At 37.0% G+C, this 14846-nt stretch overlaps 1 protein-coding gene across 1 annotated transcript in view; it reads right to left on the bottom strand.

The window, feature by feature from the left end:
* PMS2 (PMS1 homolog 2, mismatch repair system component) overlaps positions 1-14846 on the bottom strand; it is a 28015-nt gene that overhangs the window by 6119 nt on the left and 7050 nt on the right. Inside the window, exons 3-14 of the mRNA XM_019512877.1 lie at positions 14392-14478; positions 13569-13671; positions 11387-11570; positions 10758-10925; positions 9051-9148; positions 8212-8311; positions 7811-7895; positions 7257-7409; positions 5898-6804; positions 4825-4992; positions 2902-3002; positions 371-540 (exon numbers count right to left, since the gene is read on the bottom strand). Coding sequence (XP_019368422.1) covers positions 371-540; positions 2902-3002; positions 4825-4992; positions 5898-6804; positions 7257-7409; positions 7811-7895; positions 8212-8311; positions 9051-9148; positions 10758-10925; positions 11387-11570; positions 13569-13671; positions 14392-14478 — 2324 coding nt within the window. The remainder of the gene's footprint in view (positions 1-370; positions 541-2901; positions 3003-4824; positions 4993-5897; positions 6805-7256; positions 7410-7810; positions 7896-8211; positions 8312-9050; positions 9149-10757; positions 10926-11386; positions 11571-13568; positions 13672-14391; positions 14479-14846) is intronic.

Genomic DNA, 14846 nt, shown 5'->3' with positions numbered 1-14846 from the left:
GCTGCCACCCAGAACAAGAGGCTGACCCCCCACATCCCTTGCCAGCCCAGGGATGCTCTGTCCAGGCTCAAACTGCTGCAGTCCCAGGCACACATGCAGACACTGCACCTGGAAGCAGCTAACTCTGGTGCCAGAGTTCATCATGTCACCTTAACGGCATGTGTAGATGCACCCACAGTGATGCAATTAGAGACCAGAGAAATGTGTCTTGTTTTTACAACTGAGCAAAGGACAAGGAACAGAATCAAATATATTGTGTCAATATTCATTAATTTACTCATACTGCAGTACATATAACAGACAAATCAGACTGCACATGCAACTGAATATACAGCACTTACTAGTAAATATAATCTACTAGAGTACTCACAGATTTTCTACAAGCTCGAGAAGCAAACATCTGTCTGACTCTGGATGGCCTACACATGACTCCAGGGCAATCACTTAGCATAAAGATCAGCTCTTCTATGTCCTGAGGACCAAAAGTCCAGTTTTTGCTTGTTGGCAAAGAAATCAGCTTAACCCTTTGAGTTACAGGAGCTGAAAGATGTTTTAAAAAGTGCTAAAGAAACAGTGTATAACTGCAAATAAAAATAAATAAAGTCTGAAACATACTATTTGTAAAGATTGGTTGAGAGTGACCTCTACACACATTGAAATAATTATCCAGGTCTTTTGACGGTTGTTATAAAATGGTAAAATTTTATCTAGCACAAGTATACAGGCATTCCTTGGACTTGTGACAATTGGTTCCTGAAAACTGTGTCTTTAGTCAAAACGCTGTAATTTGGTACCAATTTTCTCATAAGAAACAATGTTATAATGGGGGATTGGTTTCTGAACCAAGGCCCAATACCCTATTTTCACCAAAAATACCCCAAAATTTTGTACTTGATCAATTATAGATGAGTAATATAGCTACATTAATGTATTTATATTGTAAATAGCAATCGTATTGATTTGGAAGGATGTCATTGAGGTGACTCTGCTAGACTTTTTGAAAGGCTGTTGGCAGGACTTTTTGAAGAGTTCTTGGCTGGACTCTTCTCACAAGACTTGGCTGCAGGTTTTTCTGGAGTCTTGTCTGCTTTCTTAAAGAAAGTGTCCAAGGAAGTTTGGACAGATGTTCTCCAGGGAGATGAGCGATGCAGCGAACTTGTTTGCTGGCATGGCATTGCATTGGATCAAGTATTGTAAAGTTGAAACCGACGTCATAAAAGTTGAAACCAAGTGTCAATTTAGAAATGGTGTAAGTGCGAAATGTTGTAACTCGAAACATTGCAAGTCAAGGACTTCCTGTACTTGTTTCTGAAATTCTTTTGTTAACCAAAGTAAAGAAAAAAAATCTGGTAAATCCAACTTCTGAAAAACTGGGCAACTTTACAGAGTTGACAGTCTACAGCAGGGGTCAGCAACCCCCGGCACGCGTGCCGAACATGGCACATAAGGCCATTTTGCTCGGCATGCCACAGCCAGCCACGGCTCTGGGTAGCTGCTGCCAGCGACAGAGCCCAGGCTGCTCTCAGCAGGGTTTGCAGCATCTCAGCTGCCTGCTGGGAGCAGCTACCCAGAGCTGGGGCCGGCTGCCGCCAAGAGGCTGCAAACAGCTCTGCCGGGCTCCAGAGTCCAGGCATCAGCTCTGTACCGACACGTGCACGCGCGCCTTGAAGCAGGCAGTAGGGGAGGGGCCTGAGACAGAACAACCCTGGTCTCTCCCCTGCTCTCAGCACCGAGCTGGTGACTGGGGTCTGGAGCCTGGCGCAGCTGTTTGTAGCCAGCCTGGGCTCTGGGCAGCTGCAGCAAGCAGGCTGCAAACAACTGCGTCGGGCTCCACAGCTCCAGCACCAGCTCCATGCGCGCACAGTTTCCAGTGACTTAAACCAGTATCAACCCTATTCTACAGATGAAATAAGGCACTTAGGCTAGGGACAGAAATTATACATAAACTGGTATAAGTGATCAGAAACCAATTCACATCCGTAACACAACAGAAGTTCAGTGCACGTAAACTGCTTTCAAATGGCTGAAGCCGGTTTAAGATATACCTGGATGGATGTAGTATCAGACTTAACTGATTTATGTTAAATCAGTTTATTGGACTTCTGTCCCATATACGCTTCAGATGCAAGTCAACTCACAGTCCCTCAGCATCCCAGGATGCTTTGCACTTCACCCACAAGCTCCCCTTGCAGGGTGGTTGGTCTAGCCTTGACCCAAGCTGTCTGCTCCAGCTGAGCAGGGAGGTGTGCTCTAGCACCCCCTGCCTTCTGGTATGAGCTACTGCAGGCATTCAGCTGCATTTCTAGAATCAAAAGTGAATGCCAGAATCACTGAATCGATTCAGCTTTGGGATTTTTGACTGTCTGTACTTAGCCTTAGAGTTTAAGTGACCATACAGCAGGACAGTGCTAAAGCCAAACAGAAACCAAAAATCCCAAATGCTAGTTCCTTTCTCTGCTTGTTAGATTCACCTGAATATCTGAAAACCTTCTAATTCCAGAAGATTAATTCCATCTATCTCTAGAAGTGGCAGCTGAGCATATTGAATCAACACCAAAAAATGACTATAAGATTTAACAGCAAATCCTTAAATCAAGCCAATGTCTTAGATAACGAATAAATAATCCACCATTTTACATTACATATTTTAAAAGACCATAGAGGATTTTTTTCTGATTATGGCATGGCAGTATTTCACTAAACCCCCTGCTATTTGCCACTGTCAGGGGAAAAGATACTGAATTGGACAGACCTTTGTCTTGACACAATATGGCAATTTTTATGTTCTTTTTTTTCTACGAAACTCCTGATAAATGTTATAAACAGAATCCTCCACTTGCAGGGAGAAGAGGAGGGAAATCACAAACTTTTCTAGTTCTAGCAATTCTGTTTCAAACTTACCATTTTCATCAATAACAAAATCAAATCCATTTTTTCTGAATATCTCCAAGTTTTCTATCAATATAGTTTCATTTACAGCAGTTAAATTAAGACTTTGAGGCCTAAAAGAAAGAAAAAAATAGACACAGTTTAAGGCTAAATAAAGTTGTTTGATGTGGTAACTCAATTTTGAGTCACCTATGGTGCAGACTACTGTGTACCAAAGAGATACCAGAGCTCAAACAAAGTGCCCTGCTGCTGCAGCTAAATGGTTTCTAGTACCCAACTTCACTCGTTTACAGCTAGTTTGAGTATCTCGCCACTATACCAGTTTGTACTGCATAGAAGAAGAGTAAAATCTGGTTGCAACACTCACTGGTTGCATGGCCTTGACCAAGTTCCCTGATTTCTCTAGGTCTCTTACTGATTTATGTTCAGCATAACTGATGGTTAGCATTCCTTGGATATTAACATTTTTCAAGTGTTTTGAACATGTGAAGTGCTAGGTAAGTACCTCTGTAAAACATTAAAACTAAACTAATAAAATCTCAGAACACTATTGCACCTCAATAAAATTAACAGCAGAAATTTAGCTTTATACCTGCCAAGTAGTGAAAGCTTCTACAAAGCCTTTCAGTTCAGGCAAATTTAAACTGTTAGGGGCTGGACACATGTTCATTTGAAGCAGTTTCAAAAGGGAAACATTTCAGAAGGACAGCAACTGTTGCTGTTTCATTCTAATTGTTAGGTGTGGACAAGCTGGGAATGATACAAATTTGGCAGAATCTCTCCAACTTTTATGCTGATTCATCCAGTGTTACAGCTAGAGCAGTTCTGCTACCTATGCATCATTCCCAACTTGACCACATGTAACACGTATGACTGTAACAGCTTCTAGCCTTTTGAAAAGTTCCCCTTTTATGTATGTACCCACACCATTAGAGGACCAGTGGTGTTAACACTGGTCTCTTTGTTTGCTCTTTTAAGGGCCTGATCTGATCCAAAGCTTACTGACCTCAACAGAGAGACTCAAAAGGCTGTGTAAATCAGGTCCTATAAACCAATTCACCAGAATACTTAAGCACGTGCTGTGTTTTAAGCATGTACTTAAAAGCTTTGATTAAAACAGATCTAAAGCACCTTCCTTCATACACACTTCTCTTGTTCCAGCTATACTTTTTATATATAAATGCTCATCCATAAGATGTTAACCACAGCCTAAAAAATCTGCACAAATCCTGGAAAGCAGAGAAAAGAAGCATTTTATTAAACAAGTCAAGCAAATATTCTTGTCTATGTTAAGTGACCATCATGGCACGTTCATTTTTTAAAGTAATGAGATACATAAAAGTTTCTGAGTGGCTGAACAATATGCTGCTCCATACTTAGTACTCCTTTTCTGAATTTGCCTTTCTTTACATACTGGCTTAAAATCTGCCCTAAACTTCATCTAAATATTATACCCCTAACTTGAAAAAAGCTGAAAAAACTTATTTAAGGGCATTTGTTTAAAATATTGTGTGTAAAAGTTGGATGGTGTATTTGGGAGTTCTTAATTATGTAAGTGAAGGACTTTAAAATATCATAGGTTGCAGTTTGTTTAACATAAAAAAATAAAGCTCAGAAATACTGGGGGATTTCGAGGCTGGAATTCTGAACACTTCCAGTGATCCCCAACTGTATCTTAAAGGAAAAAAAAGTCTCCTTATAGGTCTGACTCTAAGCTTTATTTACTCAATAAATCTGATGTATATCTACCAGGAAAGAGTCACTGAAAGTAGAAAGAATATATCAATTAGCATGGAGAACCAACTAAAGCAAAAGGATGCAAGACAAATGCAATTACACAGGTATCATCCTAAACTGAAGGTTCTCCCCAGCAGAATTTTACAATAGGCAGAAGTTCAACATGACCAGAACTGGTAATACAGGATAAACACTTACGCTATCAACTTCTGACCTTGAAGAACGGTGTGCTGTTGTAACATCTCAAAATTGTATTTCTCATCTGTAGCATGTTGGTCAATTATGAAGAGGTCAGACTTTAGCTTGGCAATTATAAACCCTAAATTGAACTGACCAATAATTTCCATGTTTGCAAACATCTCTTTACTGTATTTAGAAAAACAGAACAGATTATCTAATGTTGATCAGTCACATGTAAACATGCAAGGACTTTATTCAATTTTATTTTTCTACAAAATGCTCAACATACTCAGGAACTGTATTTAAAAATAAATACTTTTGCTCTTTGTAGAAAGTAAGGAGGAAAAAAAGTGGGAACAAAACTTGTGAACAACTGATAAGGCATAATTTTGAATGCTGGAAAGTAATTTTTACAAACTCATTTTCCACCTCCCAATGTGAGTCTGGTCCATCTGCAAAGCTGTTCTACCCTCAAAAACTTCACCGTACACTAGAGGAGATAAATATGAATTACAGGCTTCACATAACAAACTATCCCAGATAATTATTTTGTTGCTTTTCATAAAGTTTGGCATTTCTTTGGATATATCAATCTACACACTCCAACTAACGACTACAAGAGATGTATTGTGATGCATGTGGCACTCGGTATTTATTGCACATACTTCCATATTCAACATGCATCTACATCTGAAGTAACTGCAGCTACCAGATTAAACAAATTACCAAAAAATGCTTATATGGTAATGGATGCTTCATAGATTTCATAGACATTAGGGCGGGAAGGCACCTTGCAAGATCATCGGGTCCAGCCCCCTGCCCAAGGGGCAGGAAGTCAGCTGGGGTCAAATGATCCCAGCAAGATAGGCATCCAACTGTTTCTTGAAAGTGTCTAGAGTAGGTGCATGCTCCACCTCTGGGGGAGTCTATTCCAGGCCCTGGGGACACTAAAGAAGTTTTTCTTCTACAAACCTGTATTTCCAAAATTAATCAACAGATAAAGGCTTTTTCAGCAAATACAGTTAACCTGTCATTTTCACTAACTTCATCTATTATCTGCTTAACAATAAAAGTTAGGAAGGTATAAATACCGTATCTCTTTTCTTAATTCATCCTCTGCTGCCTTATTTTCTCCAGGACTAATTTTTGCCTTAAATCTTCTGTAATTCAGCATTTCTGTATTTTTCTGTTGGAGCTGAGTAAGTTTTCTTACTCTTTCTGCTAAAGTGTTCATTGAGAACTCAAGTGTCACAGTTTTCTTTTGAACTTTTATCAGTACATCAGCATGTAGTCCTGGCGCAGGGTTCTGAGCATTCTTTAGTTCTGGACAGGTAGTTCCCTTTAAGTCCTCTTTTTTACTTTTAAAACGCTTCATATTTGGGAAAGAATTTGGAAGGAACCCTCTCCGTTCTTTCTGATCACTCACTTGGTTCAATTTACATACATTTCCTGAAAGCTGGACATCACATTCCAATGATTCCTCAGCACAGGTTACGGTTTCAAGACGCCCACTTTGGAGATTTTCATCTGATATATGGAATTCTTCATCAGGAGAAGCATCTGTACTTTCACTGCTGAGGCAGCTACCTACTTCCGGAGTGCTAAACCTAACATTTGATTCTGCAGAAGTACTACCATGTCCAGAATCAGTGTCATTTTCTAATTTCTTCAAATTTGTGCCAATAATTGTATGTGTGTTTAAGTCCACTGCACTCCAGCACTCAGTCTCCTTGTTCGGGTCAGATTTTTGACTGTTTACAGGACTTGAAGTGGAAAGATCTGACAAATGTCTCTGCCTAGGGGGGCTGTGTTGTTGTTTCACATTTTTAGGGCTCCCAAAGCTGCTCTCTGTCATTTGATGGAGTGAGAACGACTCCCTTAATCTGGTAATAGTCATCCCTCTTTTTAATTCCCTGCTTGGATTTTGAGATGCAGAACCAAGCAATGTTTCTGCCTTAGGCTTTTCGGTTTCTTCTGGAAGTATTTTTTTCAAGTTACCTAATCAAGTATGAACAAGGCTAATTTTAGATTTTCTGTTAATCTTAATTAAAAAAAACAAATAAAATCACTGCGGAAATGAATAGTGAGGAAGATGGGGGAAGAAACAGAAACAAGCAAATACAGCAAGCTATAGATCAGCAATAGACTGAAGATGAGGTACTTTTGCATCAAAATATCGAATTATTTTAAAGCTCCCATTAAAAAATTAACAATTTAAAGAGATAACATGGCAGCTACATTATAAATAGGAAGTTTCAGTTCTGACACCAGATCCTCCCACCCTGATGTCTCACTACAAATGGTATTCTAGGAGTCTATAATGGTCTCATCAATTTCAATGTCACCAACAGGCTTATTTCCTCTTAGGAAGTTATGCTTCAAAATACATTTTATCTAACCTTTGAATTTTGTCATACCACAGTGATTCTTGCTGTTAAGATTAGACCTACCTGCAATATCCAGCAGCTTTTGATTGATGTTAAGTTTATTAACATCACTACCAAACATATCCATCAGAGAAGTCTTTAAAATTGCTAACAAAACTTTCTCCTCCTGAAGTAAAATTTGCCTCTTATCAGGTGTTACATTGATGTCAACACATTCTAAAAAGAAAGGAAAGCAATTTTAAAGCTTAACTTAGCCAATATTTTTGTTCCTTCCATCCTTGGATTGAAGTTCCTTTATTTTTCCTTTTCTTTATTCCATTGCATTTATTTATGTCTGCAAATAAGACAGTGTAAACTGCCTGCATAAGTTTGTTCTTCATTACAACACATATTTTATTATTGCTAGCTCTGTCCAGAAACGTAATTATCCGGAGTTCTGCAAATAAGGCCAATTACAGATTAGAAACATCTTCTCAACTCAATCAAAAGCAGTATTTCAGTTAATCTAATAGATACTTATGCCCCAGTAATTCAAATACTATGAAACTGTGTTTGTTTTGCATTCATCTATTCTAGTCTTCTGCAACAGTTAACAGAAAATGATCAGAAGAACTCACCAGAATCTACACAAATATTTAGAACAATAAATGGATATTGGTGTTTATTGTACATGTGGTAAACTTCATTGACAAGCTTGGAAACCTGCATAGAAAGTGAAGAAACAGTAAGAGGTATTATTATTCACTCTAATTCTGTTGATAAGGATTATCTAACCCAAATCTTTATTCACAAGATTAGACCTTAACACCCACAGTATATCCTCTGAAGATATCAAAACAAATGTGAGCAAGCACTTGCATTATTAAGCCAATCTGGCCAATTTGTTGGACTCTCTTGACCCATCTTGATGCTAAGGATACAGAAGTGAAGGACTCAAGAATAATAATACTGACAAGGTCTAGACTAGAAATTGTTTAAAATAAACAATTATCAGTAACGCTATGGTTTGGAACTGTACCTTTGTTGGATCACATGGTCTCTGATTGATGAAAAAGAACTGTCTCTCTGTTGTACTCCTTCCAACGCCATGATCACAATGGGAAATGAAGCCTGTAATGCTATTTAATATAAACATGATAAGAGTACATTGTGATAATGGAAGAACACTTCTAAAGTACAGGAAAGCCAAAACTAGTCTGAAGAATCAGTAAACACCTGTGTATAGTTTAGCTCCTCAAGCCCAGGTTGGCATGTGCCAAGTGATCAACATCTACTCTTCTACCAGTCAGAAAAGGAACACTATCTGGCTTCAAATGAAGCTGCATTCATTATCTCCCTTAGTACTCAAGGGACAACCGTGACACTGATTTTGAGAGCAGGATAAGCCCAAACACTGATGTTTTAATAAAAAAAATCTTTCCTCCAGAAGCCACTATAAATTATTTCATTAAAACGTGCTTAAGAATTTGATTACACAAGTCAGAGACATTCTGTTCTCACTTATACCTATGCCTCTCCCCACCCCTCCCCCACAATGACATTAGTAGGGAAGGTACAATTTGGTCATAAATTTACAACTATTTCAAAATTCCAATATAGGATTAATTCAACAGAAAATTGAAATAAAAAAAATTGACCAGGATGCAGGAAATATAAGCCTTAACCCTCCTACTCCATGTACCTCTATTAGCTACCTCTTATTTCTGAGTTACTTTCCCCAACTGTATACCAGGTGTCCATTGTGCTGTCCTTAAATATTTTAGTAACCACAATACATATTATACTTTGAACTTTCTTTAAAATTACTGATAGTCTTAAAATGCTTCTCTGGTCAGAGCAACATAGTTTCCTACTTACGTATACAGACTATGCGGCATGTCAACAGAGCTGAGGCCATATTCTTCACAAACAGCTTCACTAGGAAGTAGCTGAGCAAAGGAAATAAGGCTCTGCAACTGAAAAAAAATTAAATTGCCAGTTATTCCTTTTGGTACCAGAAGTTTAAAAGACAGTTGTAATGAATCGGGCTCAATGGGATTTTTAATCTTTTCTTCCTCTTATTCATGTTTAGGTCAGACACTGTGAAGAGCTTATAGAATTAAAGATGCAATCTTCTTTTTTGTTTTCTTTTATAAACTGTCAAAATCATAATCAACTTAGCACAGGTGGTAATTTTAATATTTAAAATGCTTTAATATTTAAAATTCAGCCAAATGAAAAGACGGAACTACCCTCAAACCCCTGCTAGGTTGTGCACTGCTGAAGAGTGCACACAAAAGCACAAAGTCTAAATTAACTCTTCTTACTTGGTGTGTGATCACACAGTTCCAGCCCTTAATTTTCCATCTCTCCCTATCAAACCCACATGGGCTTTTCTAAGCCAATTTGAGACAGAAAAACATTTACTCCGGCTTCCCAGCCATAAATGACTTAATCAAGTTTCCTGCACTCAGTGAACAGTATCAAATAAAGCTTCCTTTGAATGAAAACCAAATATTTCCAATATGATTATATCTTATATGTAACACAGATAAAATACCCTTTAATAACAAATGTTAACATAATCAGTGGGGTCACTCTTACTTTTTCTAGTTTTTAATGATGCATCAAGAACTCTGGCATTAAAAGGACTACAAAGTAGGATATTAAACTTAACATTTTAGTTCAGGGGTATCAAACTCACTTTGTGTCCTGAGGGCTGTATGTTCAAGTTCAGTCATCAAGTGATTTTGGACTCGTGTTCTTCATTGCCCTCCAGGACACCCTATTAAACATCTACTGTGGGCGCTCACTCCCAAAAAGGAACAAAGAACCACTACATGGATATCACAAATGGCCACACAGGGGTTGGGGTAGATGCATACCGTAACCCCGAAGCAACCCCCAGGAACCAGAGTCAAAATACTGCCTAAATATGTCTTTGGGCTGAAGACAAGAGTATTTTTTTACTGCTTGTTTTTATTTTCTACTTATTTTCACCAGCTGGAGATAACTATTTATAATAGTCTTTTGTTAATCACTAAGACATAAACATCTGCTGACTGGAATGTCATTTAAGATGGTAGATCAAAATTCTAAACTACTGAATTTCATGTTGAGAGGTTGCAAAACAGAACTCTCTCTCCTAAGTGAGATTTCCACACTGCAAAACATTAATATTTTTATTGTTCAGATTTGTGACTTCGGGCATCTTTGCAAATCCCCAAAAGCACAGATGATGGCTCTTCATCTTTCTTGGACATCTGCTACAATACTAACATAATGAGTCTTGAGTACTAAGGATTGTATACATCCCTTCATTCTGTATCATTCCCCTCTCTAACCCCTTCCCCCCTCAGATTGGCTACACAAGTAAAACCAGAAACAGAACCTGGGAAGATGGAAATTCTCTCTGCTTATTCAACCTGTAGGGTGTGCTACGAGAATGGAGTACGTACTGTGTTTTATGTCTAAAATAAATGTATACATAAGGATTTAAACAGGATCTTTATTCACACTGTATTCAATTGCATATTAAGGTGGATTACTTGTAGCTGCATTTTTATTTCTTTCCAGTAGTACTACCTGTTTTTGCCCAAATACTGCTCCTATGTTTTCCTTCAGACTTGAACTCCCAGGGGTGCATACCACAGTGTGTTTTTTCCCTTGACCAACTTGATTGGTACAGGTAATTCGAACTCCCGTTGAAATGATACAATATGCTTGCAGTATCTGGACCATTTTTGCATACTCCTATTAAAAAATAAAATTAGGCATATTATATTAAAACTTAAAAACACCATAGAATTTAAAATAAACTAGCAGGATATCCTGGTTTGGGGTATACCATAATTTTTCCCTACCTTTATAAAGCATTCTGTAGCTTTACTGCGAGACAACTGCTACTTCTACAAACCGTACAAAATTGTCCTTATCCTTACAAGTATGAAATCAGTATTTAAAATAAAAGTTAGTACTAAAGTTAGCTTGAAAGGAAAAGAACTTCAAACAATCTTTCATTATTTGCATTGAAGAGATCGGGTTCTAGAACAAAATGACTGAACAAATCAAATCTTTCCCAACACAAAACTCAAATCAAGAGGAAAGAGAAAGAATTACAATTTATTATTTAAATTAAGTGCATTTGTTGTTTAGAAGGTTTACACTTGCTGGGCACCATATTCTTTTTAAAACAGATTTCCAACTGGCCATACCTTCTTAATGTTTCTTTGAAGTTCTTTATGCCGTACTGGCAGAGTATAAAATAATTGCTGTATGCTAACAGTTGTTCCTTGCTGTCGTGGGTAAGGAGTTTTCTGAGTAATTTTCCCATTGTGATCAAATACCAGACGAGTTCCAACTTTTGCAGACTTGTGACAAGTAAAAATGGTAACATCACTTGAGAAGGGGAAAAAAATAGTTTATTGACTAAGCAGTATCTTTTCTTTACCCAGTCTCCAGTACCAATCCCCTCCCCTGCAAAAACTCAGACGTTTCTATTCATATTTCACCAGCACCACTGAGACAGCTTTTAATAAAGCTTATTCTTTACAAAGAACATGCATGTGATACTTAAACATATCATAAAGATCTTCCTAATTGTAATGCCAAACCTTGCATTTTTATATTTTGCATTTATCTATTACATCTTGCAGAGACTGTAATGTTGGGCTCTGCTTCTGTTGGTTTATGCTCTTTCTTTGAACGCACACTATAGTAACATCACTGGTACACATAGGTGAATGTTGTGATCATTTCTAACACTTAGTTTAGAATGTGGATTTAAAATTTCTCCTAAAGAGTAACAAAGCTGGAAAATAGTGAACTGATGAAGAAATATCTTGCCTTAAGTGCTTTACATCTAGAGGCTCTATGCTTTGCAAACATGGACCTCAACCCTGTAAAGACTTGTGCATATGCTTAGCTTTAAACCTCTGAATACGAGACCAGTCAATTACTTAAAAGCTGAACTGTTGATTAGTTGGTCAGATACAGCTCTGCAAGATCAGAGAATCTGTTTTGTTAGTTATCCAGAAGATTGGTTCACTTTATATGGAGCTAACAGCTAAAAGAAGGACTGAAAAATGTTGAAGGGTTTACTGGTCACTGACATTTGGATCAATTTTTTTTCAGTCATATCGTACTACACTGAAGGTTTATACATGAGCCTTGGCCAAGATGAACTTATTTCAGTAAAGACCTCTAAATTTTATCCCTTTTATAAGTTAGTGGCAGCTTATACAAAATTACACTATTACAAAGACAAACATCCATTTTTTATAACACCAGACACAGAATGTTTATAGTTTTCAGTAACTAGTAAAGAATCCATCAGGTTATTACACGTCACATGAGAAAACTCTGATTTTACAATAAAAGATATGGCACATTAAAGGCACCAAAAGACAGCCTGAGGCTTTTGCATTTCAAATCTGAACGGTCTTTTTTTCTTAATTTGGGCTATAATGAAAAAGATGCCTAGGCACATACTTAACAGGATGGTTTTGCTGAAGCAGGGCCTTAAAAAGTAACAGCCTTACAGACTGAAGACTTGTCTGCACATAAGTTTATATGAATATAAATTTAGTTACATCAATGCAAAAAGATTTCTGACCAAACACCACATCTCTTCATACTGACACAGGCAGAATGTTACTGAGGATCTTTAACTCCTGTTTGGACCAGGAGTAATTTCACATTAGATTAAAGAATATCCTAATAATGTTGGCATCACTGTGCCTGTGCTCTGAAGTATTCTGCTGGTTCTCCAGCTGCCTTTCCAGGATGTGCTGTATCCTCTCTCAACTGCATGGCCCCTACAGCTGTTCCAAAACAAACTGGATTTTTCATTTAAAGCACCAATATTTGATTTGGGATAAGAGGCAGAAACACTACTTACCTGAATCATCCCTGCAAAGACACTCAGTGGAGTATTAATACATGACAAAGATCATTTAAAAAAAATGTTTCTGACGGGTAACCCTGCTTGCTGCTCAGCCACATAACATAAGACCCATCAGACTTTGGTTGCATACACATGGATATTAATAAACATGTCTTAAAAGGGAAGATTACCAAGCCAAGGTAAATTTATGTATAATCTTGTTATAGCAAACTTTAATTTAGCCTTACTTGCTGTGCCTGGATTTAACAACTGTTTAACAACTGTTAAACTACATTTTTGTAGTACATAAATGGCTTAATTCTACAGCACTTACCCACTTAAAAAATAAGATATTCCTGAACAGCAAATAATTGTTTTTGTCAGTTGAGGAAAAAGCAAGTTACAAATTTCCAAAGCCTTGTTTCATTGATAATTGAAGCCATAGTTGTCAATTTAATATTAGTATTGCTGTAAAGCAGTAAACTTCTACTAATAAAGGTTAATATTATTACCTTAATGCACACAGTGAACTCAGAGCTTCACCTCGAAATCCAAATGTTTCGACACATATTAGATCAGAGAAATCTTGTATCTTAGAAGTATAATGTTTCAAAGCTGGAAAAACATATTTATAATATATATAATTCTACCACATCTTTCTAAAGTAACACTGATTTATATAAGCATTTTTTTGTAATTACCAGAAAAAACAAAGAACTTTTACAGTATAACTATTCAAGATAAAGAAGTAATTCAACAGTTTTCTTCATTTGCAAAATGTGCGTGAAATTCTCAAATATAGCTATTTATCCAAATTATTCATAAATTGATTCAATGAACAAATATTGGTCCACGGATCCTTTGCAAACAATTCACTGGGAAAAAAATCCACTATTTTAATTGCACTGATTAAACATGCTTGTTTAGTGTTACACAGTATTTCTGTAACCCTCTCTGGACCACTTAAAAGCCAGATTGTAATATTTATAGGCAAAGATACAATGTTAATTTTATTTTAAGCAAATATTCAAGGTTATAAGGTCACTTTTAAAAAGCTGTCATACTTGTAAAATTTAACTGCTTGAGTCTTCACAGAAAATGAACATCACCAGTATTTGTTCCATGCACAATCTAGATACAGGTCTCTTGCATACATGTACATACCACTAACATGACACCAAGTCATCCTATAACTAGCTTCATCTCAACTCTTGAAGGTATATTTATTCTGTGGAAGGGTCAAGTATCTTTTTCAAAAACATTACATTTTAAAAGTTTACGAGAAGTGGTAGAGGAGGCTCTAAAACAAATTAGAAGGAAAAAAATTCAACTTACTCAACCCCTCGAAGTTTTCTTCTTCTACACCACAACCATTATCTGAAACTTCTATAAGTTCTGCTCCATAATCTTTAAGTTTTATATCTAAAATTAAAAAAAGGGGGGGAGATTTAATTGACAGAATCCATATGCAGAATTTTGAGTTCATAACATTAACTTATTTTAAATGTCCTCAACAGTCATTTGTTTTTCAACACAGATTAAAAAAGCTTTTTTCTTTAATTTTTTTTTCTTTTCTTTTTTTTGGGTGCCAGTTTAGTTTCTCTATTATAAAAGCTGCCAGCCTGAAAGCTCTGGAATCTAAAATCCTGTTCCTTGGTACAGGTCCACCATAAACAACAGCATATGCTTCCTCCCCTCCCTTCTAACACTTACATTGTGGTTAGAAGCAACACTTAAAAATATATACAGCTTCAATCTGTTGTTTCTAGTCAGACTTTATTTGTAAGTGG

Source organism: Gavialis gangeticus, unplaced genomic scaffold (genome assembly GCF_001723915.1).
Source record: "Gavialis gangeticus isolate Ggan-Ray unplaced genomic scaffold, GavGan_comp1, whole genome shotgun sequence".
NCBI classification, from domain to species: domain Eukaryota; kingdom Metazoa; phylum Chordata; order Crocodylia; family Gavialidae; genus Gavialis; species Gavialis gangeticus.
The sequence above is the reverse complement of the archived record's forward strand: the minus strand, read 5'-3'. Positions and strand labels throughout refer to the sequence as shown.